Source organism: Halictus rubicundus, chromosome 15 (assembly GCF_050948215.1).
Source record: "Halictus rubicundus isolate RS-2024b chromosome 15, iyHalRubi1_principal, whole genome shotgun sequence".
In the NCBI taxonomy this organism is placed as follows: Eukaryota; Metazoa; Arthropoda; class Insecta; order Hymenoptera; family Halictidae; genus Halictus; species Halictus rubicundus.
The window spans coordinates 1,411,218-1,436,755 of record NC_135163.1 but is presented as its reverse complement, the minus strand read 5'-3'; the positions used below and the strand labels follow the sequence as shown (position 1 = coordinate 1,436,755).

The 25,538-nt window shown below is 34.5% G+C and overlaps 5 protein-coding genes across 8 annotated transcripts; 3 read left to right on the top strand and 2 right to left on the bottom strand.

The window, feature by feature from the left end:
• Nucleotides 1–5,926: 5,926 nt before the first annotated feature.
• LOC143361789 (centrin-3) lies at nucleotides 5,927–6,753 on the bottom strand. The gene is made up of 3 exons (XM_076801439.1): nucleotides 6,502–6,753; nucleotides 6,213–6,407; nucleotides 5,927–6,105 (listed from the first exon to the last, which is right to left on the bottom strand). The coding sequence occupies exons 1-3, from the start codon at nucleotides 6,728–6,730 to the stop codon at nucleotides 6,059–6,061; spliced, it is 471 nt and encodes a 156-aa protein (XP_076657554.1). The 5' UTR covers nucleotides 6,731–6,753; the 3' UTR covers nucleotides 5,927–6,058.
• Nucleotides 6,754–7,550: 797 nt separating this feature from the next.
• Alg2 (alpha-1,3/1,6-mannosyltransferase Alg2) lies at nucleotides 7,551–9,925 on the top strand. 3 transcript variants are annotated; one of them, XM_076800449.1, is made up of 3 exons: nucleotides 7,551–7,656; nucleotides 7,882–8,160; nucleotides 8,349–9,925. In XM_076800449.1, exons 2-3 carry the CDS (start codon nucleotides 7,918–7,920, stop codon nucleotides 9,327–9,329), a joined length of 1,224 nt encoding a protein of 407 aa, XP_076656564.1. In that variant the 5' UTR covers nucleotides 7,551–7,656; nucleotides 7,882–7,917; the 3' UTR covers nucleotides 9,330–9,925. The 3 variants fall into 3 exon arrangements, with proteins under 3 accessions (XP_076656564.1, XP_076656563.1, XP_076656562.1); XM_076800448.1 differs by having other exon boundaries at nucleotides 7,654–7,794; XM_076800447.1 differs by lacking the exon at nucleotides 7,551–7,656 and having other exon boundaries at nucleotides 7,810–8,160.
• Nucleotides 9,619–11,756, bottom strand: Spf45 (splicing factor 45). The gene is made up of 5 exons (XM_076800450.1): nucleotides 11,740–11,756; nucleotides 11,382–11,547; nucleotides 10,752–11,063; nucleotides 10,251–10,679; nucleotides 9,619–10,152 (listed from the first exon to the last, which is right to left on the bottom strand). The coding sequence occupies exons 2-5, from the start codon at nucleotides 11,496–11,498 to the stop codon at nucleotides 9,865–9,867; spliced, it is 1,146 nt and encodes a 381-aa protein (XP_076656565.1). The 5' UTR covers nucleotides 11,499–11,547; nucleotides 11,740–11,756; the 3' UTR covers nucleotides 9,619–9,864.
• A 1,233-nt stretch (nucleotides 11,757–12,989) lies between these two features.
• Nucleotides 12,990–16,969, top strand: Cnbp (CCHC-type zinc finger nucleic acid binding protein). Its single transcript, XM_076801259.1, has 4 exons — nucleotides 12,990–13,118; nucleotides 13,264–13,513; nucleotides 14,653–14,906; nucleotides 15,057–16,969. Exons 3-4 carry the CDS (start codon nucleotides 14,664–14,666, stop codon nucleotides 15,279–15,281), a joined length of 468 nt encoding a protein of 155 aa, XP_076657374.1. The 5' UTR covers nucleotides 12,990–13,118; nucleotides 13,264–13,513; nucleotides 14,653–14,663; the 3' UTR covers nucleotides 15,282–16,969.
• A 1,915-nt stretch (nucleotides 16,970–18,884) lies between these two features.
• Nucleotides 18,885–25,046, top strand: Bicd (Microtubule-associated protein Bicaudal D). 2 transcript variants are annotated; one of them, XM_076800458.1, is made up of 8 exons: nucleotides 18,885–19,393; nucleotides 19,636–19,776; nucleotides 19,861–20,697; nucleotides 20,773–20,919; nucleotides 21,147–21,179; nucleotides 21,862–22,291; nucleotides 22,386–22,640; nucleotides 24,369–25,046. In XM_076800458.1, the coding sequence occupies exons 1-8, from the start codon at nucleotides 19,184–19,186 to the stop codon at nucleotides 24,647–24,649; spliced, it is 2,334 nt and encodes a 777-aa protein (XP_076656573.1). In that variant the 5' UTR covers nucleotides 18,885–19,183; the 3' UTR covers nucleotides 24,650–25,046. The 2 variants fall into 2 exon arrangements, with proteins under 2 accessions (XP_076656573.1, XP_076656574.1); XM_076800459.1 differs by lacking the exon at nucleotides 21,147–21,179 and having other exon boundaries at nucleotides 18,887–19,393.
• The last annotated feature ends 492 nt before the right edge of the window (nucleotides 25,047–25,538 follow it).

The following is a 25,538-nucleotide window of genomic DNA, read 5'->3' as shown; positions in this document are numbered from 1 at the left end:
CAGAAATGTCAACGAGAAATAAGACTGATGCAAATAAAATACTGAAGAAAGTTTCCCCTGAAGAAAGTACCATGTACACTTCAATACCATTCAGAGTTAAATATAGGAAAGGTGTTATTACCGACTGGCAAGAGTCAATAGAGGAATTAAAGGACCAATTGTCCCCTAATCAAGGCCAATTCGAAATGGAAAGACTGAAGAGAATAGGATATGGACACGTATGGGTCAAAGTGGTACCTTTTGTGGAGTCAGTCAAACAGTGCTTTAAATGTTTGAGATTTGGGTACACACAGAACAAGTGTAAAAGTATGAAAAGAAGATGCTTTGTATGCAATGATGATTTCCATGGTACCTGCAACAAAGAACCCAGTTGCTACAATTGTGGGAGAAAACATATTAATGAATTTTAATTATTGAAGTGAAGGGGAACCTTTCTTCAGTATTTTATTTGCATCAGTCTTATTTCTCGTTGACATTTCTGCTCTGGAGAACCCCACCATCTTAAATGATTCAGGATTTACTCCTTCGCTCGTGATAAATCTATATATTTTCATCAGGTTAAATTTATTCGATTTAGTTACGGCGTGATTTTTCAATGCAATAGAAACTATGTAGTTTCCACTGATCGTATCAGCTTCCTATAAGTCTAACTTGTTTTTGATATTGCTGTTGTGAGTATTACTAACTAGGTTTTTATCACTATTATTATACCTATTATTGCCTTGTGTATTGACATGGGTATTAAGGAATTCCATATTATTCTTTGGATTCTGGCTGTTTAGGGTATCGTTAGAAGAAATAGTTTCCTTTTTTTCATTTGTTTCATCCTTTAAAGGTCTATTCCCTTCATTGTGGTTTTCGTTTATCTTTAAACCCGCTTTGAGTTTATCAATTACTCTTCCAAAACTTGAGTTATTTTGCACATCTTTCATTTTCACTATAATACATTTCTGGTTAGTTTTTTGAGTACTAGATACCTGATCTAGTTCCATTGGTTCCAATGTATTTTTGGATATTTGATTGGATGGACCTTCCCGTGGATCCATCTTTGTTAAATCCTCTCCTCCAATCATCGACAAGGTATACTTTTGTCCCGCCACGTGGCGGGACGGATTACCGACTAAATCCGGGTCAGATATAGAGGTTATATCCTTTACTGTATTGGATTGTCTATAATTCTTGACTCTTTTAGAGAGCTTATTTATTAATTAATTACCTTGCGAGAAATTATTCTTTTTGGGATATTGTTATTCCAGTTCTACTTACTTTTACTCTAATATCATAGTAAGAAACTCTAAGCTCAAAACTTTCGTTCTTCACTTCCATACCAAAGAAGAAGAAATTATCAGAGGGCCCAACCAAGCCCTAGGGTCATCAACCCCGGAAAAAACAAAAAGAAAAATTGACAGGGAAATAGAAATTTATAAGAGGGGGAAAATGATCAAGGATAACTTACACAAGGAAAACAATGAAGTAAATCATCAGGAAGAAGGAAGATGGGAACACCCTACTACTACAATTCAAAACTTTTACAGCAATTTCAAGGTGGAAGAGAAAAGTGATCAAATACAAGCAATCAGAGACACACAAAACCTATACTCATAACAAATATGCCAGACAACTTTATCAGAATAGGATTATGGAATGCAAGAAGTATAAAAAATAAGATCAACGAAGTAAGAATCCTAACAGAGGAATTCGATATCCTATGCATCACCGAAACCTGGCTATTGAACAAACACTATGGAATCAATATCAAAGGTTATAATGTATACAGGAATGATAAAATATATAATGATATTACAATGAATTGGGATAAATTCAGAGAAAGTATTGAGTCGAAACTAGGTTATTTAATAGGCGAAACAGGGAATAAAGAAGAAATACACTTACAAACAATTCAGGACAGATACAATAGACTCGAAACTATAATAAAAAAATCTATTATCGAAACCCAAGATATCAAAGTATATCCCATTGCAACACCCTTCAACAATCGAACCAATAAAAACTATGAACTTAGTCAACGTCATCTGAACACAAGAACAGATAATCCCATGAAGCTTCTTTTTAATAAGAGAAGCCCTCCTTGGTGGGATAAAGAATGTTGGGAAAAGAGGAAAAACCTGAAAAAAGCTGCATCTAAGTTTTATAAATACCCAATCCTAAATAACTGGCAGGAATTTAAAAAAAAGGAAAGGGAAATAAAAGAACTTTTCAAAATAAAAAAAAAAAACAAAACTTGGTTAAATTTTGCCGAATCTATAAATAATAATACTCCAACAGGAGAAATTTGGAACAAAATCAAAAGACTACAATATGGTTTTATAAATCTGAGGGGGAACAAACAGATCCCAGAAATTAGAAACAAATTAGAAGAAAAAGTAATAAATGATCTCACTAAAATTCCAAGAAATAGGATAACCCAGTCCTTTCCTAGAGTGTATCACACATTAGAGGGGGAGAGAACGGTACTGTCACAGAGAATATACAAAGATAATACCCTTCAAGAAAATGAAGTGTGGAATAAGGGTATCACTCAAGATGAACTGCAACACAGCATCCTAAAAGCCAATTTAAAATCAGCCCCGGGTCTAGACAATCTAGACAATATGATAATAAGGAATTTACCCAACTCCGCCAAATATGAAATACTGGAAATCTTCCAAAACATATGGTCCGGTGTGGAAGACCTACCCAAACAATGGAGAGAAGCAAAGGTCATATTTATAGGCAAAATAGGAAAAAACGCTGTCAGACCAATATCAATGACACATACCTGGGTAAAATACGCCATTCACCTGTCTGGGTAAAATATGTGAGAGGGTTGTTGTAAGCAGACTCACCAACTGGATGGAAAGTAAATCATTAATACACGAGTCACAAAATGGTTTTAGGAAAGCCAGAAGTACCATGGATAATTTAACATTGTTGATCTCGATAATTAGGCGTAACAGCAGAGCAAGCAAGGAAACGGTGATAATTCTGGCAGATGTGAAATCTGCATACGACAATGTGGACCACGATATCCTACTAAACATTTTAAAAAAGATAAAATGCCCAGAACGAATCTATAATTATATCAAGAGATGGCTAAAACAGAGAAAAAACACCTTCATTAGAGAGTTTGAACCAGATAGAATAGAGGACTGTTATATTGGATTGCCACAGGGGTCTATACTTAGTCCCATCTTATACAATATTTATACTTTGGAATTAGGCCACAGAATGGAAGAAGAAAAATATGAAATCTTACAATATGCAGATGATATCGCGATAATTATCACTTGTAATAACATGAAGGAAGCCGAATACCATACAACAAAATCTATACAAACTCTTAATGAAAAGCTAAGTGAAATTCAACTGAAAATCGCTGAAGACAAAACTCAAATTCTATACTACGGAAGACATTCCCACAGGAGTAATAAATTGATAATAAAGAGGGGAGAATGTATAATAGAGGAATCAGAAAGAGCCAAATTTTTAGGCATTTCATTGGACAACAAACTGAATTTTAACCATCAGGTAGAAGAAACCGAAAAAAAAGTTAAAAAAAGATTAAACATGTTAAGGTATATCGCACATATAAAAAATGGGGCATCCCCAAACATCATGATCCATCTTTACAAAAGTCTTGTAAGATCAGTCCTGGAATATTCTATACCAGCTTACTACAGCCCTACAAACAAATCCATGGAAAGATACCAGAAAATCCAGAACGAAGGAATTAGAATAGCCATGGGCTACAGGAATTCCACCCCCACCAACGTCATGGCAGTGGAAGCAGGTATAATGTCATTCGAGGAGAGGGTCAACCTACTAGCCGAAAAATATATTCTGAAACAGAGATCAAAAACCTTTAGCAAAGTTATGGAACATATAAACAGCCAAATTATTAGCTCAGATGGAATGAATATTCAATATGTTGAAAATAATATATTAAACAAGGCCTGGCTGGAAACAAAGAAGATAGAAGACATAATATTCAAAACTAATATCTGGGAAGAGGAAAACGACCTACAGTACTTGAGGAAAATTAAATGGGAAGACATAATAGACTTTGAAATAGGCTCTATAAGAAAATGCTACGACGTTAACGATGATACCCTTGTAAGCATGATTAAGGACAAACTCAAGATCACAGACTTCAACCCAATACAAATTTACACAGATGGCTCCAAAAAGAAAGATAGCATTTCAAACGGAGTGGGTATTGTTTTCAAAAAAGATAAGGACTGGGAAGAGGAGGGTTTTAGCATTAATAATATAGCAACCATTTACACAACAGAATGTATCGCCATAAGCAAGGCAGTAAGTATGGCAAAAGAAAAATATACAGACACAACGGGCAATATAATCATCCTAACTGACTCTGAAAGTGCCCTAAGAGGCTTACAAGGCATTTCTTTGGACAAGTTAATCAATCCGTGGATCATAAGGATCGCTAAACAAGTCTGTAACATTAATGCAAAGAAAGAAAAAAGAATCACTTTTGCTTGGATCCCAGCACACGTTGGAATTGAGGGTAATGAAAGAGCTGATACCGTAGCAAAAGAAAGAACGAGATATGATCCAGATGACAATTTCAAAATCCCTACAGAAGATATATACAACCATACTAAAGATAGCAAGTGGCAAAAATCAGATTGGAATCATATAAGAGAAGGAACGTATAAAGGAAAAAAATATTTTGAAACAACAGATACCAACGTAGGAAAAAGAAAGCCTTGGTTTGATTCAATAAAGAACATAGGAAGAAGATCCATTAACACCTTGAGCAGGATTAGAGCTAATCACTACAACCTAGCAAGCTCCCTAGCTAGGAAAAAATATATAAATTACACAATATGTGAATGTGGCCACGATAACGAAGACATTGACCATATCATATGGAGCTGTCCCATATACTCAGGAAAAAGAGGAAAGCTAATGAGAATCTTTGCTAAAAAGGACATAGACCTGGAAGAGGAAGTTTTTAGTATACTAAAAAAGAAAGATGATTCCATTTTGAGAGCTATAGCAATATTTTTATTACAAATAGACAGAGCAATCTAAACATACCTCCAGAGAAGGAAAATGAAGAATAGAGTACAAATATTAAGTATTAAGAACAAATTCTTAGATCAGAACATCTGATACATCTATATATAGTTTATATGTGTTTATGTTAATACCCAGTTTATAAGTGTTGATTATTGATTATATAATAGACAAAGTAAGGCGAAACGAATTTATTACACATAGAATTACAGATATTTTCATCTATAGTATATAAGTAATTAGATTTAGATCAACAATACTACATAAGGACCGTTTTTGTATTGGGCAGATAGAGTTCAGGCTCTTCAACGCCATCTTTATGTATATAAAGAAAAGAATAAACCATAAACCATGAACCACCACTTCCATACCGCCATCTTCGAATCGAGTTGTAAATATTACTGAATTTTTTTTTCGCATAGTTGGTAGTTCTCATTCAATATCACATCAATGAATCCCAAATTGCACTACTTTATTGTATCAGTTTTTAGCATGTACAATTCCTTATAACATTTTTATTTATAACACAATCTTAAATAATTCTTATAGATAATATACATGATATAATAATAAAATTAAAAATATATGTATACAAATACAATACTTGAAATGCTTAATATGTTACATTACGAATGGAAAAATTTTAAATACACAGTAATGCCAAGAATAGCTATTTCCAACAATATTATTAGGACTAATACAAACTTGTTCATGAGCACGCGTCTTCTCATAATGTTTAATATTCTCCTTGTTTTATTCAATTCTTCATCTGTCTCTGATAATCTTCTTTTTGCCCTTAATAATCTTTCTCTTTGCTCACTCAACTCGGATATGACTTCGGTTGCTATATGTTCACTTTCAACTGCAACTGCTTGAGATCTAGCAATTGATTGTGCCGAGGATTGCAATGCTGCATGGCCTATAAGCAATGTACGCCGATGTTCTTCTTCCCAATTGACTCCAAAATTCATTGTGACAATATTAATAAATCTTAGTTAGAACTGAAGGAAATCATTCAAATTCCAAAATTTGTCATAATTTCTATGAATTCACTTTCATTAACTGAAATCAGAAATAAGTAATATTATATTATTACTCACATTCTCATAACACTATTTATAAAGTAAAACAAAATGTAAATTGTATTTATTAATTTGAAATTGATTTACTAGAACCATCCTGATCCATATCAAACTCTTTGATCATAAGTTTCATTTCCTCAATTGTCAAGTTACATTCAAGTTGTTCATTAAGTCTCTGCAAATCTTCTAACGTTATCTTATCACATAGAGAATCATTTATAAAACTCTTATATGCATATTTTATTTCATCTAAAGAACTCCGTTTATTTAATTTCTCTAACACTACATAAAGATAAAAATTGAATAAATTAATCAATACGCAACAGATTCGTAGACATTTTTATCTTTAATTTAATTTGTATTGTACAAAACATACCAACATAGTTAAAATCATCGAAACAAATTTTGTTACAGTCATGCTTATCGTACATTCGTATAATCGTTAAAACATACGATTTTTTAACTGTAAAACCTAAAGCTTTTAATGCAGCTTTCATTTCATGATAATCTAAATAACCATCAGCATCGCTATCCATTAGATAAAACGATTCTTTCACTCGTTTTTTATTATTTTCCATAATCACACTTCTTCTAATATTCGACATGCTGATAATTATTGTTCGGATAAATTTACCTTTTTTGTTCAATCGAAGAAGACGATCAGATTTATTAACTTCTCAGTATAACTGTGACAGTTCATTCACTGAATGCAGGTAAATAGTTGTAGTTATAGCAACGCTTATTCTTGTCTAACTCGTAGATTGTATTTGTATACGTTTGTGGTTATGACTCTGTTTTTCATTGATTATAAGCGTAAAAAGTGACTTGATACATTATTGTTGTTTAAACATTCATTGAAGTTTTTGATGGTTTACATGAGTTGACAAGTACGATGTTATTCGTACAGATCGTCGTATTAGAAATAGTTTTAATCAACTAACAGGTGCATACAATATACCAGAGGCGAAACTCTAATCGGTATTTTTTATATTCGTGTCCTTAAATTAAGTGACCTTGACATCTTATACGTATACTGCAGTGGCCTATCTGCTGCTAAATAAAAGTTATGTGGACCAACACCCACCTATTCGTAATCTTATTCGTTGAAATTGTCATTTTGACCAATAGCAAAATTATATGTACTTATCGAACAACCAATCAGACCCGCATTCCTTTCAGGGGATTCCTTTCTAGCCGTGAATAGTACTACAAGTATCTATATAGTGATAAGTATGTACATCATACAGGGTGTCCAAAAAATGTTGTACTTCCTTAAAGGTAAGTAAATAGGTGACCCCAGCGGACAGATTCCGACTCGGCCAACGTCAACGCCATGCTCAGTTATATCCGCGTTTTTCGTTAATAACTTCTTAACAAAGTCTTGAAGAACATTTTCGCGAAAGAAAAAGTTACTTCAAATGGATCTCAGGGATCACCCCTTTCAAGGAAGTAAAAAATTTTTGCGACACCTTGTATAAATAACGGATTAATTTATTGGCGCATGCGCACTAGAAGTTCTCTGTGTGAACAGGTGTGTTGTAGCCTATTTTTCCAAGAAAAGGCTTAACGTGGACCGATTGTTCATAATAGTTGTCCATCCTACCACAATCTTACCAGTCTAATGACATTTGAGTACCCAGAGTGGGGTGGACAGCTATTGTGACTGTCGGTACGTCTCAGGTCTTTGCTTCCGAAATCAGACCATATTATACCTCAGGCCGACAGTGTCACTGACACCTTGTGTTTATCGTTACAGATGTTATGTATATTTATTGTTATTTAATCAATAGAAATGACACGAATTACGTTCTTACATCCGGATCTTGGAATCGGAGGGGCTGAACGATTGGTAGTTGATGCTGCATTAGCTTTAAAAAAAAGGGATTATGAAGTTAATTTCGTGACAACTTATCACGATCCGGAGCACTGTTTTTCCGAGACTAAAGATGGAACAATTCCGGTTACAGTTGTGGGAAATTGGATACCCAGGCATATTTTGGGTAGATTTTTTGCACTTTTCGCTTACATTCGTATGGTAAGCTAATTTATTTTATATTAAATGCTTCATTAATTTTAATATATTAAAAATTATTGTTTTGTCTTAGTTGTATTAAAGGTGCAATTAGCGAGGAGATATCGAATTTTTTAAAATAATAATGCATTTCTTTCTTTTTTACACGCATTAATTTAATATAGTAGCTACACTTTTGTACCTCTTTTCAGATATATGCAGCTATTTACATACTTTTCTGTGAACATCAACCAGAAATTGTATTCTGTGATTTAGTTTCTGTGTGCATTCCTATTCTTCGTCTAAGAATTCCATATGTAGTATACTATTGTCATTATCCAGATCAATTGCTTTCACAACCAGAAGGCATTATTAAACAGTTATATCGTATACCGCTCAACTATTTGGAAGAAATCACAACAGGAATGGCACATAAAATATTTGTGAATAGTTCATATACATGTAAAGTATTTAAGGATACTTTTAAAAGATTACATGTTCAGCCAGAAATCTTATATCCTTCCATTAACACAGAATTTTTTGATAAAACTAGAATTTTGTCTTTGGAAAGAGTATTGGATAAAAAATTACCACCGGACAGCGTTGTATTATTATCAATTAACAGATATGAGCGTAAAAAGAATTTAGGAATAGCTATAGAAGCATTGGCAGAACTTAAGAAGTACTTATCTGATGAAGAATATAAAAAAGTATATTTGATTGTGGTTGGTGGATATGATAAAAGGGTCGAAGAAAATGTAGAATATTATTTAGAATTAATAGGTTTTGCTGATGAATTACATGTTAGCGATAAAGTAATATTTCTTCGTTCACCATCAGATAGTGATAAAGTATCTATTCTAAATCATTGTACAATTGTAATATACACACCACCAAATGAACATTTTGGTATTGTTCCTCTTGAAGCAATGTATACAAATAAACCAGTAATTGCTCATAATTCTGGCGGTCCAAAAGAATCTATTATATCTGGGGCAACTGGATTTTTAGTTGATTTATCTGGTGATGCATTTGCATCAAAAATAGCTGATTTGATTAAAAATCCAAGTGATATACAAAAATTTGGCAATGCGGGTAAGCATAGATTTATGCAAATGTTTAGTTTCACTGCATTCAGTGCTCGATTACATGAAGCACTTGAATTTTTAATTCGTAATAAAAAAGAAAAATGAAGCTATAAACAACCTACTAAAATATATAAACTTTTATATGTTTCAAATATTTTCAAGTTATATTTTTTATATTGAGCAAATGTATGGTGACTGTGAACGAGGTTTAGGAAAATGATATATAAATCCACACAATATAGACTGCATTGTAACTGTGACTTATCACATTTTTAACATTTAAGAGAATTATATGTTCCTTCATTATTCTTCGTCCGTTTATTATTTATATTGAAGATAAAAATTATATATATATATATATATATACACACACATATACATATACATATAAATGTTTTAACTATATTACATTTTATTTAATTTGAGATTAAGTGTAATTTATTGTGCTTTTAATATGTTGACTTTCATGTAAGTTTGCCACTTTTCTCCACTACATCATGAAATTTCTATCAATTATTTATGACATAAACATGACAATAAATTCATGATACGTTGTATAATTCAGTATATAACAGTCAACATATTAATTTAGAACAATCTTCATGTTGCATTTAATTAAGTAATTTCGTTGAATAAGAAGTTAGTCCATTAGTTGTAAATTGTCAAGTTTTTCACTGGAATAAAAACCTGCTTTAACTTGTCTTCCACCGAAGAAGCGTCCATTCAAATCAACAACAGCTTTGATAGCACTTTCTATCCTCTTAAATTCTACAAAGATCCTGACAGCCTCTTCTGGAGCAGCTTCTGTTACTTCATGAATAATAACACGAGCAACATCACCATATTTTGTGTTACATTCATCTTTAACTTCAGGTTCCAGATCCTCATCCACTTCTCCAGGACCAACCATATTACGCAGCAAAACAACCTAATTTAGAATGATATATAGTTTTAATTAATCGTATTAAAAATAATATTTGACAGTATTCATGATATCATAATTACATGAAGTGTTTGGACATTCACCTTGCTTGGACATTTCATTATTTCTGTAATACTAGGCTCTTCAGAAGGCTGTAGTGAAGGCGTCTGTTGCGGTGGAGGTGGAGAAACAGCAAGGGGTGGTGGGGGAGGCATAAGTTGTTCTCTTTCTCCAACAATTCTTCCACCTCTTTTACTAGTTTTTTCTACTTGTAAGGCAACAGACATTCCTTGTTCCTTTTTACCAAGTCCTTGACCTTCCTTGAAACCATATTTGGCCATTATTTTTGCTGCTACAGATGATGTTGCATATCCTATATTAGTTGCTTGTCTTGGGGCTGGAGGTGGTAGATCAGAAGGTTCTTGCAATGAAGGCGGTGGTGCTATAGCTGCTCCACCTGCAATACCTCTAGATGTTGGAGTTCTTTCTTCGTCTCTCTCGGGAGGGATCATTGTATTGTTCCCAGAAGTAGTCTACAAAAAAATTATATTTATATTACTTCATACGAACAAAATAATATTCCGATTTTTTTCATCATATATTACCTGGGTATCTTCGAAACGTGAACTATCACGTCTTCTCTTACGCATTTCAGTTTCTTGATCATGTTCTCTATCACGTAAATCTCTTAATTCTTTAACAACTTTGTCGTATTCATTAGGCCACATAGGGTCGTACTCGTTTATTACATTCCAATCAAATTCACCACCAATTCCAATACTGCTAACGTTACTGGAAGAAAGTGGATTGCTGTGTGGCCCTTCATCATCTCTATCCGTGTTTCGATTTGATTTTGATTTTAAGTCTATGACAGGTGCTAATACTGCTGTAGCTTTCCTATATTGCTCACGTTTTGGCTATGTACATAATATTGGATTAGTTTTAAGTTTTGTTACTGTTTGGGTTTGTTATTATTAGACTGCGGATTTTATGCATTTATGAAAAAAATGGGTACATGCAATTTAACACGTTCAGGATGGGATCAGCAAAAAAAACAGCCCCCTCGTGTATTAAAAAAAAAAAAGATTTAAGGACATCAGTGTATCGGTTTCTGCTTAATATGATAATTACAAGAAGAAAGACATTTTTATTTATCTCCTGTTCCATGCAATCAATGCATACACTTTTTATTTTGCATAAAAATCCGCAGTTTAGTTATTATAGAAGAAGTTTACCTGTGTAGTAGCAGCTTTTTTTAATTGCAACTGAGACTGTAATAACTTAATGCTAGATGACCACCCAGCCACCTTTTCGGACGTTCGATGTTTATCAAAATCATCGTACAGCGACATAATGTCAAACTGTTATATGCCACGTTTGGTTTAAAGCATTACATTTAATCTTCAACAAAAATTTATCCCAATGTAACAACTTGTGGTATATTCTTTGACTTTTGATTACAATTAAAGGAATGGCCACTTAATTTTATTTATAATGCCAACAATTTCTTAATTTTTATTTTTTTCAATATTTTAAAAATTGTTTCTACTTCTTCTTATTGACAGATAAAATATTTATATTAGAGGTTAATACTTGCCGACAGCGCCTACTATGCAATTGCAACTGTTTATACAAAATGCATCTGCTTATATACATATATACATTAGAAATCGTTGAAACCGTTTAAGAAAAAGTGCAGCTAACTTCAAGGGATTTAGAAGGAAGATGTATAGAAGGCCTAAATTCATGTAGAGCTTACAAAGAAACCTATATATAAATTATATATAATTATATAATATGCTATATAAATTTTATGATTTTGAGCTGTAGATACATGTATTCTATCATTTTGTGTAATACAGCCATTCGATGTATACACCATTGCATAATCGAGGGACACACAAAGCATTATCAAACATATAGTACCGTGCGCGCGCTAGATGATAGCTAGTAAAGTGTATTCGTTCTAACTCTATGACGATTTTTCGACCAATAACGATTCCCTACCACTGTACACATTGTCGCTATTGGCCGAAGAAGGTTTGGCCTTAGAGGTTGAACGTATATACTTTCCCTATATAGACATTATATGGCGCGCGCACGCACGGTAGATGTTTTCCAATTGTTTTGTTAGTTGATTGTTCGGTAACTTTTGAGGCCAGAAACGAAAAACTAGAACTATTAAATGCACGCTAACAAAGATGAGAAGACAGTACCGTCTGCGCCAGTGTCGTCAAACAGAGGAAATAGGGGGATACAGTTACCCTCTCTCTGCCATTACCCGATTAGCCACGACGCAGACGCAGACGCAAAGCGAATTGGGTGCGCGCATTATGTCACGTGACCGGTCCGTGGCGGAAGCGTGAAGATGCTCACCACCAGGAAATAGGGGAATGGCGTCGTAGTAGGGATAAGATAAAGAGGGAGAAAAATCTTAATCTAACGACACTGGTCCGCTTGCCAAATGATGGCTATAGAAAGTGTGTACGTTTTAACTCTAAAACAATTCTTCGACCAATAGCGACAATACGTGCGATAGTAGGGGGTCGCTATTGGCCAAAAAATCGTTTACAATTACAGTTAGAACCAATACACTTTGCCTAGTCATCATCTGGCACGCGAACGGTAGATGTTTCCCAACTATTTTCTATTGGTTGGCAACTCGATATACTTTTTAGGCCAGATACAAAAAATAAACACTCTTGGATGTGCGCTAAGAAAGATGAGAAGGCAAAACACTAACAAAGAAAGATTTTATAATCTTGAAATTTTTAATAAAATCGAATTATCATAAAGTTGCTAGACAAAAGAGGAATCTCACTAAAGAGAAATCTACGAACTTATTTTTTTCCATGTTGGTCAGAAATAATTGTTGTAGAGGTCGCGATATTCGTATCCGATATGTAGTGATAGAAGTTCACGTTTGGAGCAAGGAAGAGAGAAAAAGAGGAGAATATTGCGTTTCATTTGAGGTCTGCTATACAATTTAATTAACTTAATAAAGTTTATCCGTTGGATTCGGCCTTAAAACTCGAAATATTTTCATCTGAAATGGTGATTTCATAAAACGAATTCGTTGTTAATGAACAATTTGGAAGAAATGGTTATTGTGTGCAGCCCTTTGGTAACGAATTTGAGAGAAGACGTCGCCACAGTCGCCACAATTGCAACGGGAGTTTGGCGGGCAACGTAGCGACGATTGGCCAGTCTTCCCTCTTGTAGTCGATGGTCACCGCAATCATCCGGCTGAGTATCGGTTCGAGTTTTCCCAGGAAAACACTACTTCTCGCGGACCCATTGTCCCCGACGCGTCGGCGAAGCCCAACGGAAGGAGGATTCATCGTGCATATACATCAAGCACTTTAAGGTAAGTTGCTATACCGGCACGAAATAACTACGCTTCGTTCCGTGATGATTCCGACTCCGCGGTTCTTTCTGTGCAATTCCACACGTGGTCCTCGACTTCTTCGGCAGAATTTCTCGTTATAGAGTAAATGAATATTTGCTTCCGTTTGCCCATTCCGCTGAGAAAATTCGCTTTCGTTGTTCGGCTCGGCCCGCCGCGTTTTCCTGTGCATGCATACCTCGCCCTCGGCCAATCTTTCCTTTGGCCAGGCAAAAAAAGCGCAGTACGGCGTCAGTCTTGGATGCCATCTTCGCGCCGTGGCGTACTTGCGTACCACCACTGCAAAGTGGGGGCGATAGAGCCACGTTGTATGATGGACGGCATTTCTTTGAGGGTTTCATGAAAAAATAATATCGAGCGGATATTTATTCATTCGTAAAATATCGGTGCGCTCGCCGGAATCGCCGAAATCGGAAATGGTGTCCGTCGTACATGACGCTTACCACGGACACGTGTATTCTATGTACTCCCCGAGAATGGACGGATGCACGATGCCATTTTATACTGTTATTCAAAATAGCTTCTATTTCGTCAGATCCCTTCTCCTTATGTTAATTCTATGTGAAGAATTTCTGTTATTTTTTAAAAGAAATTAGAATGAGAATAATTTCCATCCCGTTTTTTCTGATTCTCCGAATTACTCGTATAATTCGACTTTTACATCCAATTTTTTTTATATATCTTCTAGTCCATCTTTTTTGTATAAAATTTTTAGAAATGGCTTTTATTTAAATAATAGTTATAATGATTTAAACATAAAAATTTTGTATATTATGTATTATTATAATATTTGTAATAATGATAGTAATTTATTTTTCTAATAATTAAAATATTTCGTTTATTTAATTTTAACTTAACGATATCTCCTTTTGTAGATTCAAAAATAGATTTGTTATTTTATATTGTAGTAATGGAATTGGTATTCTACCAATGGAATTTGATTATAGTTCTATTATATAATAATTTAATCAGAAGGCTTGCATTTTATTTTGCATAACAGTAATGCAAATAAAATGCATTGTTAGTAAATCTCCAAAATTTATATCTCTACAAACATGTACTCAAACTGTGTACAAGAGATCGGTCATTTACTTTTGCAGATTTATCAAACATGAGTTCGAGCGCTTGTTACAAGTGTAACCGGATGGGCCACTATGCCCGGGAGTGCCCTCAAGGCGGCGGTGCTGGTGGTAGAGGCGACCGTGGACGTGAACGAGAAGGTGGTTTTGTACGGGGCCGAGACAAATGCTATAAGTGTAACCAATTTGGACACTTTGCACGCGAGTGCAAAGAAGATCAAGACCTTTGCTACCGTTGCAACGGTGTTGGACATATTGCGAAAGACTGCCAACAGGTTATTAAGAATTTAATTGTTTTTCTTACAAACTTTCATATTTTCAAATGTTTTCAATAATAGAGTACGCAAGAACTTTTGACCAAAAGCGTTAGTATCGAAACATCTTGTTGTATCATTCTATATCATAATCTAGAGTATTTTAAACAGGGGCCTGAGATGAGCTGTTTCAACTGCAACAAGACTGGTCATATTGCGCGTAGCTGCCCTGAGGGTGGCAATGATTCTGGACGCTTTGCCATGCAAAGTTGCTACAATTGTAACAAGACAGGTCATATCGCTCGCAACTGTACCGAGGCTGGTGGAAAAACGTGCTACATTTGTGGCAAAACTGGTCACATAAGCCGTGATTGTGATCAGGATGACAGGAAGTAGGATATAACCGAAGTCCGTGCCGCTCGCTTAACGATAAGCCGTTTAATGTCGCGCGCGCTACTACCGGGAATTGTAGCTAGGTAGGGATGTGCGAACGTATGTCTCGTTGATGCGTATAATCGCTAAAAGCGCGTTTCGTCATAATCGTTCGAATTTCAATCTCTCCATGCCCAACTCCCGGAAGTCCATTTTATTCCTAGTTTCTTTCCCCTCTAAACATCGTTGTTCTCTTCGCAAGGGTTTTTTCTTATGATGTCTTTGTTTTTATTGCTGTTACACTACACCATACATGCGCGCGCGCGCACAAAGTACATTTACACATAGGACACATTCAAGCATTACATGAATACACACACTATTACAATGTAATAATATTATAAACATTCGATTGAATTAGAGTAGAGACATGAATCCTCTGTCCCCTGACCTTCAAACTATCTCGTACGCGCATTATTTTGTGATGCAAGATGTATGGATTCTTAATATACTTTGTAAAACAAAAATCATTCAATAAGATCAACATTTACAACACTATATTTTGTCAGTTTAACTGACAATATTATTACGTTCGTTAGTGGTTCATATTGAAACAACAAGATGATGAAATTAACGAGACAATTACATTTTTTTGTACCAGAGAGGGATACAATAATTATGAAAAAATTGCAAGTCAAAGAAATTATGTTCATTTCTCACATCCACGCATCTTGTATCCGGTCCTCCCTCTCGAACTCTCTAGCAACTCAAGAAAAAGAACTAAGAAATTCAGAATTAATGGGAAAGGAAATGAACATGCCGGCCCTGAATACATATAAATAAGGTTTAGTAACGCCAATTTTTTATGTGTAAGGATGTAATTGAGGATCATTTAATGATTACTTTTATAACGACCCTAGTTTCAGATCTCGGCAAAACCTGCACAATTGTGAGATTGTCAGTGTTTACGAGTTTATATACAGTTATACTTGGTCTATATACTAGATTCTGATAAAGTAGGACATAAGTGTGCTTTTTATGTCAGATTCTTCAAGTGAAAATGAATATGAGTACTGGTATGATCGTCAGTGGTTACTACAACGTATATATGTATATATACATATAAACACAGAAGTCTATGCAAGTTTGCACATTTTGTACGTAAAAATCATAATTGTTGTATTGAGCGTCACCATTGTTCATACCGTTAACGATTACTACGGACTTGAAAAGGATGCATTTGCATTTTACCTTACTATATCCTTACACATTGTGAAATGTTTCGTTACTAGGTATATGTATATATATATATGCACATATGTGTATACATATATACATACATATGTGCAGGAGCTGTATTTTGTACTGTAAAAAGCTAGATATACTCTGGTCGTTGCTGGTGACTAATTCTAATAATCCTTTTATTTATACATCACAGAAAAAAACGGAGTTATATTTTCATGTATAAAGTACTGCACTAATCTTTTTTTTTATAAGTTCTAGAATGAAAAATTTTAGATACGATTTGTCTAGCATTTTTTTTTTGTCGAACGCCTGCCAAAAATCATGAAGTGATAAAAAATGAAACAAGTGTAGCGCATTTAAAAGTCTCGAATATCTTTCTCCGAATATTGTGTGGTTGTAGGAGATTATTAGGTTTACTACAAGTACAAAGATGTGCTATGTTTTTCTAAAAAAAAAAGAGAGAAAAAGAATGAAGAAGATGGAAAAAAGAGGGCACGAACAAAGTCTAATAGGAAGCAAAATAGACTGCAACAAATTTTACGGTAACGTCGCGCTTATAAATAATGAGCAGTTGTTGGGGTGTAAATTAATGATGTCCCTAAATACTTTGTGACTCGTTCCACCGAGCGAGTGATTAAATTTAAATTAACAAGATCGTTCGCAAGATCTTTGTTCAGTCTAGGTAGATTGGGTGTGCACACGTTATGCATGTGTTAATCCATGTCACTATTCAAAATAATATTCTTTCCCATACGATTCGACAGATCACGGATTTGCGCATGCAAAACCTGTACACAGTACACTGATACTTTTACCAGCAGCGACAATGTGTATTAATGTTCAGAAGCCAGGCGTGCCTGACTTGATGGAACTGAAAGCGCCTTGCGCGTCGTATTGTGTAGTACAGGTGTCCTGCAACAATTTTATACACTTAACTGTTCGGGACTTAAACCGATCTCATACATGATTTTGGTAGTAGCAATCAGTGCGCTAGTGCGTCTGACGAGATTTGGAGGATCAAAAATTGTGTATTTCGCTAATGAACCGCAACCTTTGGTGCTCTCATTCGATGAATTCGGGCTTAACGCGAAGATCAGGAATCCGTGTAAACAATTTTCCTTTTTTTCACTGACCAATATGTTGTATAGTTTGAATACACGCGTGTACACGGATGCATGGCTTATCATGTAAAGACGTTGTCTTACTATGTAGGACATCGGAGGTAAAAACAACATAACTCGATGAGTACGCAATTCAGTTGTCAGGTTCATTGTGGTGGCACCGGAGGTTCAGACGAGCATATAAAGAAAAAAAAATGAGTGCGATAGGGCACCTGCGCTTTTGTCTCTGCTACAAGACTTACGTACGAACATTGTAAAGAATACGACTGTTACAGTGTATGAACTAATTCGATTGGTGTATAACCGATCACAGCTCGACTTATATTAATCTATTAATACTTAAAGGAAGAAAATGAAGACGATGATGAGGAAAAAATAAGCAACAAAGTAATAAAGGATTGCGGAGTATTTGAAGTTATGTTTTTAAACTGAATTTTTGAAATAGAATGTGTACGGAGAGGCAAAAACGAGATCTTGTTTTTTTTTCTGTTCCCCACATGTTTATCTATAACTGGTATCTACGAATATGAACGGTGTACGATATAAAATATACTTCATCTGTATTATTTATATTTCAGTTGGCAAAGGAGATCGATTATTAATAAAGTGTAAATGTATAGCTTTCCGTTTTAGTTGTTCATCCTTTTGTACATGTATACTATTATGTGGTTTTTCTGATCTTAAGCCCTCGATACGTTTTTGTTAGAAACTCTGTGAAATATTTAAACGAACGAATTTTTTTTTCATCAATTATTGCAGCAAGTATATTATTCTTGTGTTTCTTATTATTCTTTTATATTTATTTTTTAGATACAACTACTAGAAATCAATTTTATGCGTATGTTTTGATTGAAGCTTAACATTTTGAATATTTTTAGAAAGAATTTGGCTACTTCTGTGTGAGCGATATAAATCATTTTATTTTTCGCACAACTTGATTTGAGATCATATTTCTTTTAATCCTCAAAATTTGCAAATTCATAATTTGTAGCAACGTAGTTACAATTAATGAATATGTAGAAGCAATAAAGTGTTTTAGACTTTTAGTGGGTTAAGGTTTCCAAGATGCATGCGATAAAACAACGAAAAATACATTCGTTTTGTCGATGATATTGATTATTTATTCAAAGTAAAATATGTTTTCAAGCATTTTTACGTTTTATCGTAAAATATGTTTTTAAGCATTTTTACGTTTTAACGTAAAATACGCAAGAGTTGCTTTTGCTTATCATGGCAAGATGAAACAGCGGAATTGTGGAACGAGACAAGAGGAACGTGAAATCAGCGAAACACGTAAAGGAACATGTATCCATCCGGTCCGTGTGATTTTCCCCGCGCCCTCGCCCCTTAATCTCACGTCTGTCAAATGGTCGTGAATTCTCGGAAGATGTGAGGATTCGGAAAGTGGGCACGCAAAGAAAATAGTGTCTAAAGTTCTCGCATAATGCTATTGCATTCAAAATATATTACGGCCGCCGATGTTCCGATATATTTACGGTAACGACGAGGAAGTATTCGACGGGGAAAGGAGTAAAGCGATCTTGGACGGTGCGGACAGCAATGGCCACGACAGACAGAACGACGATAGAACACCTCCGGATCGAGATCGAGAGGCTCTCACGTGAATTAGATTTAGCGTCTACAGAAAAAATACAATCGGCTCAATATGGTCTAGCTTTGCTCGAAGAAAAATCTGCTTTGGAACAAAGATGCAACGATCTCGAGGCCCTCTACGAAAACACGAAACACGAATTGGAAATCACGCAAGAGGTTAGCTCAGGTTCTTTTATGTATGTATTTCGATGGACGTGAATTGTTTTTTCTCGCTCCTCTGTGTATTCTGTTTTAAAATTCAATGCTGTCCACAAATTTTCGATGTTTCAACAATATCTGTGCATACTAAAATATGTTCGCGATATGCTAATTACATTGTACATTCTAATAATGGAATGACAAATATAACTTTCTAAATGCTTCTAAAACTGATGTTTTCGATGTTTCTTCTTCTACAGGCTTTAGCAAAGTTTCAAACAACTACGAAACTAACTACAAAAAGTGGTATAGAACAAGAGGAGAGTCTTCTTAATGAAAGTGCTGCACGAGAAACATCTCTTCAGTCAGAAATTATCGAATTAGAAAATGAAACAAAGCAAGTATGTAATTTGTTTCAAGAGGATTTATAAGAACAATAATTTCTTCAAATTTAAATGTTCTTTATTCGATGTTGTTTTTTCTAGTTACGTCATGAACTGGAGCGAGTACAATCTGAACGTGATCATGCATTCCAAGAACGTGAAGAAGTTGGCAAAGACCACCAACAGGCGGAAACAGACAGGAAGTCTTTACGTACTATGCTGCGCGAATGTAGATTTCGTGAAGCTCGACTACTTCAAGATTATTCAGAGTTGGAAGATGAAAATATTTCATTACAAAAGCAGGTATCTGGATTACGATCCAGCCAGGTAGAATTCGAAGGTGCCAAACATGAAATAAGAAGATTAACGGAAGAAGTGGAACTTCTAAATAGTCAAGTGGAAGAATTAACAAATTTAAAAAAGATTGCTGAGAAGCAAATGGAAGAGGCACTTGAATCTTTACAAGCTGAACGTGAAGCAAAATATGCTCTTAAGAAAGAACTTGATCAAAGAATTAATAGCGAGTCCATTTATAATCTTAGTAATCTTGCACTTTCGATTAGAGGTATCACAGAGGATCATACAATATGTAGCGATGGAGAAGACGATTCTCCAGCATTACGTAGAATTGAGGCAGATTTGAAAACTCAAGAGCCAGGTACTTCAGCTACTGACAAACAAGTTGATTTGTTCTCTGAAATTCATTTGAACGAACTAAAGAAATTAGAAAAACAGTTAGAACTAGCCGAATCTGAGAAAGCTCATCTTACACACAATTTAAGAGAATCACAATATGCAGTTGAGAAAAGTCAAAATGAATTGCAATCCTTTGTTGCGCGCATTGTGCAATTAGCAGCCCATGTACAGTCGTTGCATCATCTTCATTCTAAATTGCCTGAAAAACAAACCGAAGAAGCAACACTGGATAAATTAAATCAGGTATGTTCAAGAAACATATGTGTCCGCTTTAGAATAGAATGTTACAATGTTAATTAATTTCTGCTTTGTTTTCAGGCCATAATGCAATATCATCAATGGAGTACTATGTCGGCACGAGAAGTGAATCAGCTTCAAAAGGATTTAGCTGAATTAGAAAATGGTTTAACTATATCTGATTCAACACAACAATTACGAACGGAATTAACGAATCTTAGAAATAAGGTATATGGAATATTTTTACCTTCATATTAAAGTTTTTTATTTTGTATATATAAACAGTGACATAGCGGAAAATACGAAGGACAGACATATAAGTTATTAACTTATTAAGTTTCCACTGATGATAAGTTAGTAGATGGAAATATCGAGAGTAAAATAAACTGTGACTCTGGCACAATGACAATTAATATTCAAAATTTAGACTTTGAATAGAAATTATGGCATTTCAGATCCCCGAGTCAGAGAAGAGCCTTCGAGAAAAGGTTGGAGCGTGTGATCCCTTTGACGTATTTACCAATTATTTAATAACAATTTGTCTTTTGGCTCTTTTAATGATCCGTACAGATTGCTTTCTAATGTTCTAACAACCCATCTTGTATTGCTTTTTGATATCTTTATATTCTTAACTGTACATGTTGCTACAGCTACTGACGGGCAACCATGATTTCTCAAAGCACAGACTCCTTTGTGAAAATATATTTGTACTCTATGTATCCTAGCGTATTATTGTTTTCACAAATGGGTTAACATGATCAGTGTCCATATGAATGTTTTTCTATCAAGTGCTCAAATAGATGTACGGATCTCAATTGCTATGCACTGTGGCTTTAAAATAGAATGTGCTTAGGAACAAGAAATCAGTCAATACTATCCTTCTATTTTTTTTCACTTGCATCTAACGTAGCATGAGTCAGACTCACAGAGCCTGTTTGCACGATGTTCAAGCAGATGTTCTGTATATCATCTTGTACAGTCTTGCAAAATTACTTCAACTGTCAAGCATTGTTTTCCTGAAATACAACATCTATCTTTTACAATCGAATTTCTAAAGCTGATACATATACGTACAGTATCAAGGAATATACAATATAATACATGACAAACATGGCAAGAGGCCAATGAATATTGTCAATGTGAATATAAATGATATTTATTATATTTCAGCTTTTAGATACAGAGCAAAGAAGCATACAGCTTGAATCTGATATTGCTACATTGTCAAAACTTGCAATGGAAGCTGGTGGTTTCCTTGACTCTGCGCAGAACGATTTACAGAATATTTCTGACGAGCTTGCTCAACTTTATCATCATGTTTGTACGGTCAACGGAGAAATTCCATCGCGCGTGGTTCTTGATCATGAAAAAATTGTTCCTGATAAGGAGGAAGAGAATGAAAAGATAGAATGGTGTAGAACTTCGTTTAAAACAGATATACAAATCAAGGATTTAGAAAGTTTGAGCAAAGCTAAAGAAATAGCGAAACATATAGAAACCGCAATGGATCAAATTAAACACCTCAGAAGCGCTGTAGAACACACAATTGAACTTTCCAAAGTCAAGGGAATACAGTCGAATGTTTGCAATGTGTGTGAAGGTGAGTTCAATGGGTTCATGCACGAATTTATTCGTATTTGTTCCATTTCTATGTCCGGTAGATAATTATATCTTTTCCTCATTATAAATTATAGGATCTGTAAATGAGAACAAAGCTGAAGTAGCAGATCTACAAGAACAAGTGATTAGGTTGAAGGCCTTGCTATCAGCTAAACGCGAACAAATCGCAACCTTGAGAACAGTACTAAAATCAAACAAAAATACTGCGGAAGTAGCACTCACGAACTTGAAGAGCAAATATGAAAATGAGAAGAGCATTGTTAATGAAACCATGCTGAAATTGAGAAATGAGCTTAGAATGTTAAAGGAAAATGCAGCAACATTCTCAAGTAAGTTTATTTCAATTTATAATTATACATACATATAAGATAAGGCATTGAAAACAGGCTGTACAATTAATTCTACTAGTTTTGGTGATAGAAAAAAATATATCGAATATAATTTGACGCTGATAGTTTTTTTTTGTTGGTGGAAGTGCAGAATAAATAGGAAAGTCGTTTTTTTAAAAATAGATCATATTTTTTATTTACCTTTTAATAGGTATATTAAAACTCCTTACAAAAACAAATTTAATCTCTTTATTTCTTTTGTGCTTTCACTTACATAAAAACTATTGGCATCATGTTTTTGTCCCTTTTGAAATTATTGAATATTAGTGTGATGCACTTTCTTCTATCATTGAAACTAGCAGACTTTTTCAGATAGTTAATTTTAAATACATCATCCCGTATATTCTGTATTTTCATAGTAGTGTTAAAAGTTTGTATTATTTGAACTTATTATTTGAGATATTTAGTTTCTACTGATTTGTATGTAGTACAGTTAATTTATTCTCTTTTTTTCTATTTTGTTCTACTAACATTATTACATTAATATAATAACGTCAAAATAATCATTGTTACCAGCATTTATGTACATATTGCTATTTTTAACAAGTTGTGCCACAATCGACTTCGCAGTTGCATTGGGAGTTTGTCGCCAACAGTACTGCTTTCTTTTGTAGTAAATTATATTATTTCTTACTACTAGCACCTGTAGAATTAATAATATACTTCCTTCAAATAAACCATAATTGCTTTGAATGTGAAGTCATAAGTATTTGTTTAAAATACTAACTTATATATGGTGTTCATTTCTCTATGAAACTTCAAATAATGTATGTGTTTAGGATGACTATGGAAACGTCTTTTTAACAATACTATATCATTTTCTTAAATGAGTTACATAATTTATTATTAAAATGTATCATACAGGGATTATATGCAGTTAACTTTGATTTGTACTGAATTTTCTTGAATTCACTGCTCTTATCTATTCTTATAATCTCGCAATATTAATATTGTATATATTAGGGTGTTGCATATAAAATGACTGATTTTAAAATATTATGGAGCATTTTGATGTGAAAATACTATTACAGTCTACAGGTTTATTGTACACCATTGTAAGGTGAAAAGCTGATCTTTAAGGCCCTATCTTTAGTTTTTATCCAGATATTCAATTCTCTTTTTAAATAAAGTTTCTTTTAATGTAAACCAATGAAATTATCGAGTGGAAAAATAAATAAATATGTAAAATAATATATTGACAAATATTATATTATGTGTATAATATATATTATATTATATGTAGAAAAATATAATATATTGACATTATACAATATTTGGTCAAAATATGGTGGTAAATGAATATGTACACTATTCATCGATGGTATCCATGTAGAAAGAACTTAAAACTGGATGGTGGTTTTTGCCTGGGAAGCATCACACTACCCAGGAAAAAAAGTTACGTTTGTTTAACGTTACTGTTACAAATCGAACATTTCATATGCAACAACCTAATATATAATGCAGCAACCATCCAATAATTACCTGTTTCTCAGAAGAGCTCGCCTGGCGCTATAAATGGGTAATTATTGGGCGGTGACTGTGTTTAGACGTTCCCATTTAAATGGGCCAGCCTATACATTCATGTTGCTCCATTGTGTGTACTTGACACTTCATGCTTACGCATCCTCCTTGTATTTGGTGTTAATCCCCGCTAACCACACTCCTCAGGTTTGCGTGCGATGTTTGCCGCACGCTGCGAAGAATACGTGACGCAAGTCGAAGAGCTTCAACGGCAGTTGGCGGCGGCTGAAGATGACAGGAAAACGTTGAATCAGCTTCTGCGGCTAGCGGTGCAGCAGAAGCTTGGTCTGACGATGAAGTTGGAGGAGTTGGAGGTGGATCGAGAGTTACGGAACACTCGACGACACGCAGCCAGCGCAAACGGACGAGGTAGACCACGATTGTCGCAACAGACGAACCGTCCTCATTTAGGCAGAGAGTTCTTCTAGAAAATCATGAAGATATGGGGCAAAATGCTCTGAGAAAAACGAGGATTTTGAACTTTTCAATTTTTTACTGCTCGTCGTCGAACCGCATAGCCATTGAAAACTGATTAGCCGCGCTTTTTGGGGTTACTTTTCGATGATAAGGAAATCGCAGAGTTCAGCATTTATTCCCCTTTCGAATATTTCACACCGATTACTCGTAGGCGCATAGAAAGAATAGAGATTGTACAAAACTGTTCTTGTAATATGTCATGAGAATATTTTTGGAAAATTTGGGCAGACTAACGACCGTTTAACTCTAGGACTACCGAACTAAAATCTTTCACGTTCTGTACTAGAGGAGCAGGAAACGAGTGGGGAAAGATACAATGTTCACCAATGCTTTTCTTTTTTTTTTTTTTAACAAATACGTTAGTTTTTAGCGAGTATTCTATTTATTTTATTTATTAAGGGAAATTCAATCATGCTTATTTACGTTGAGTAGCGTATAATGCAATTTTTATAACGAGATATTTTTCTTGAATGTGAGTTACTTATGCTTACAGCACAATCTCGACAGAACATCTCGTCTCTTTTTTAAGATGTGTATTGTTTTCATTGAAACATGGTCTTAAAGAACCACGACAAAAATAATTAGTAGAACATGTCTTAAAATTGCATGTAATTGGTATGATTTGTTTAACGTTTTCTGAATGGTGGTGCATTTTGTTTCTTTCCCCCTCCGAGTGCTAGGGTTGATAGGAAGAAAACCAAAACCTGTTCTCCTCGTTTGTAAGGAATAACTTTTGTATTGAATTGAAGAGACGCGGAGCAGAACGTTTGGAAAGCTTTGAAATGTTCACATTTTCTTGCACCGATGTTGCTCCATATCGTAGGAGTTTTTAGGAAGCTC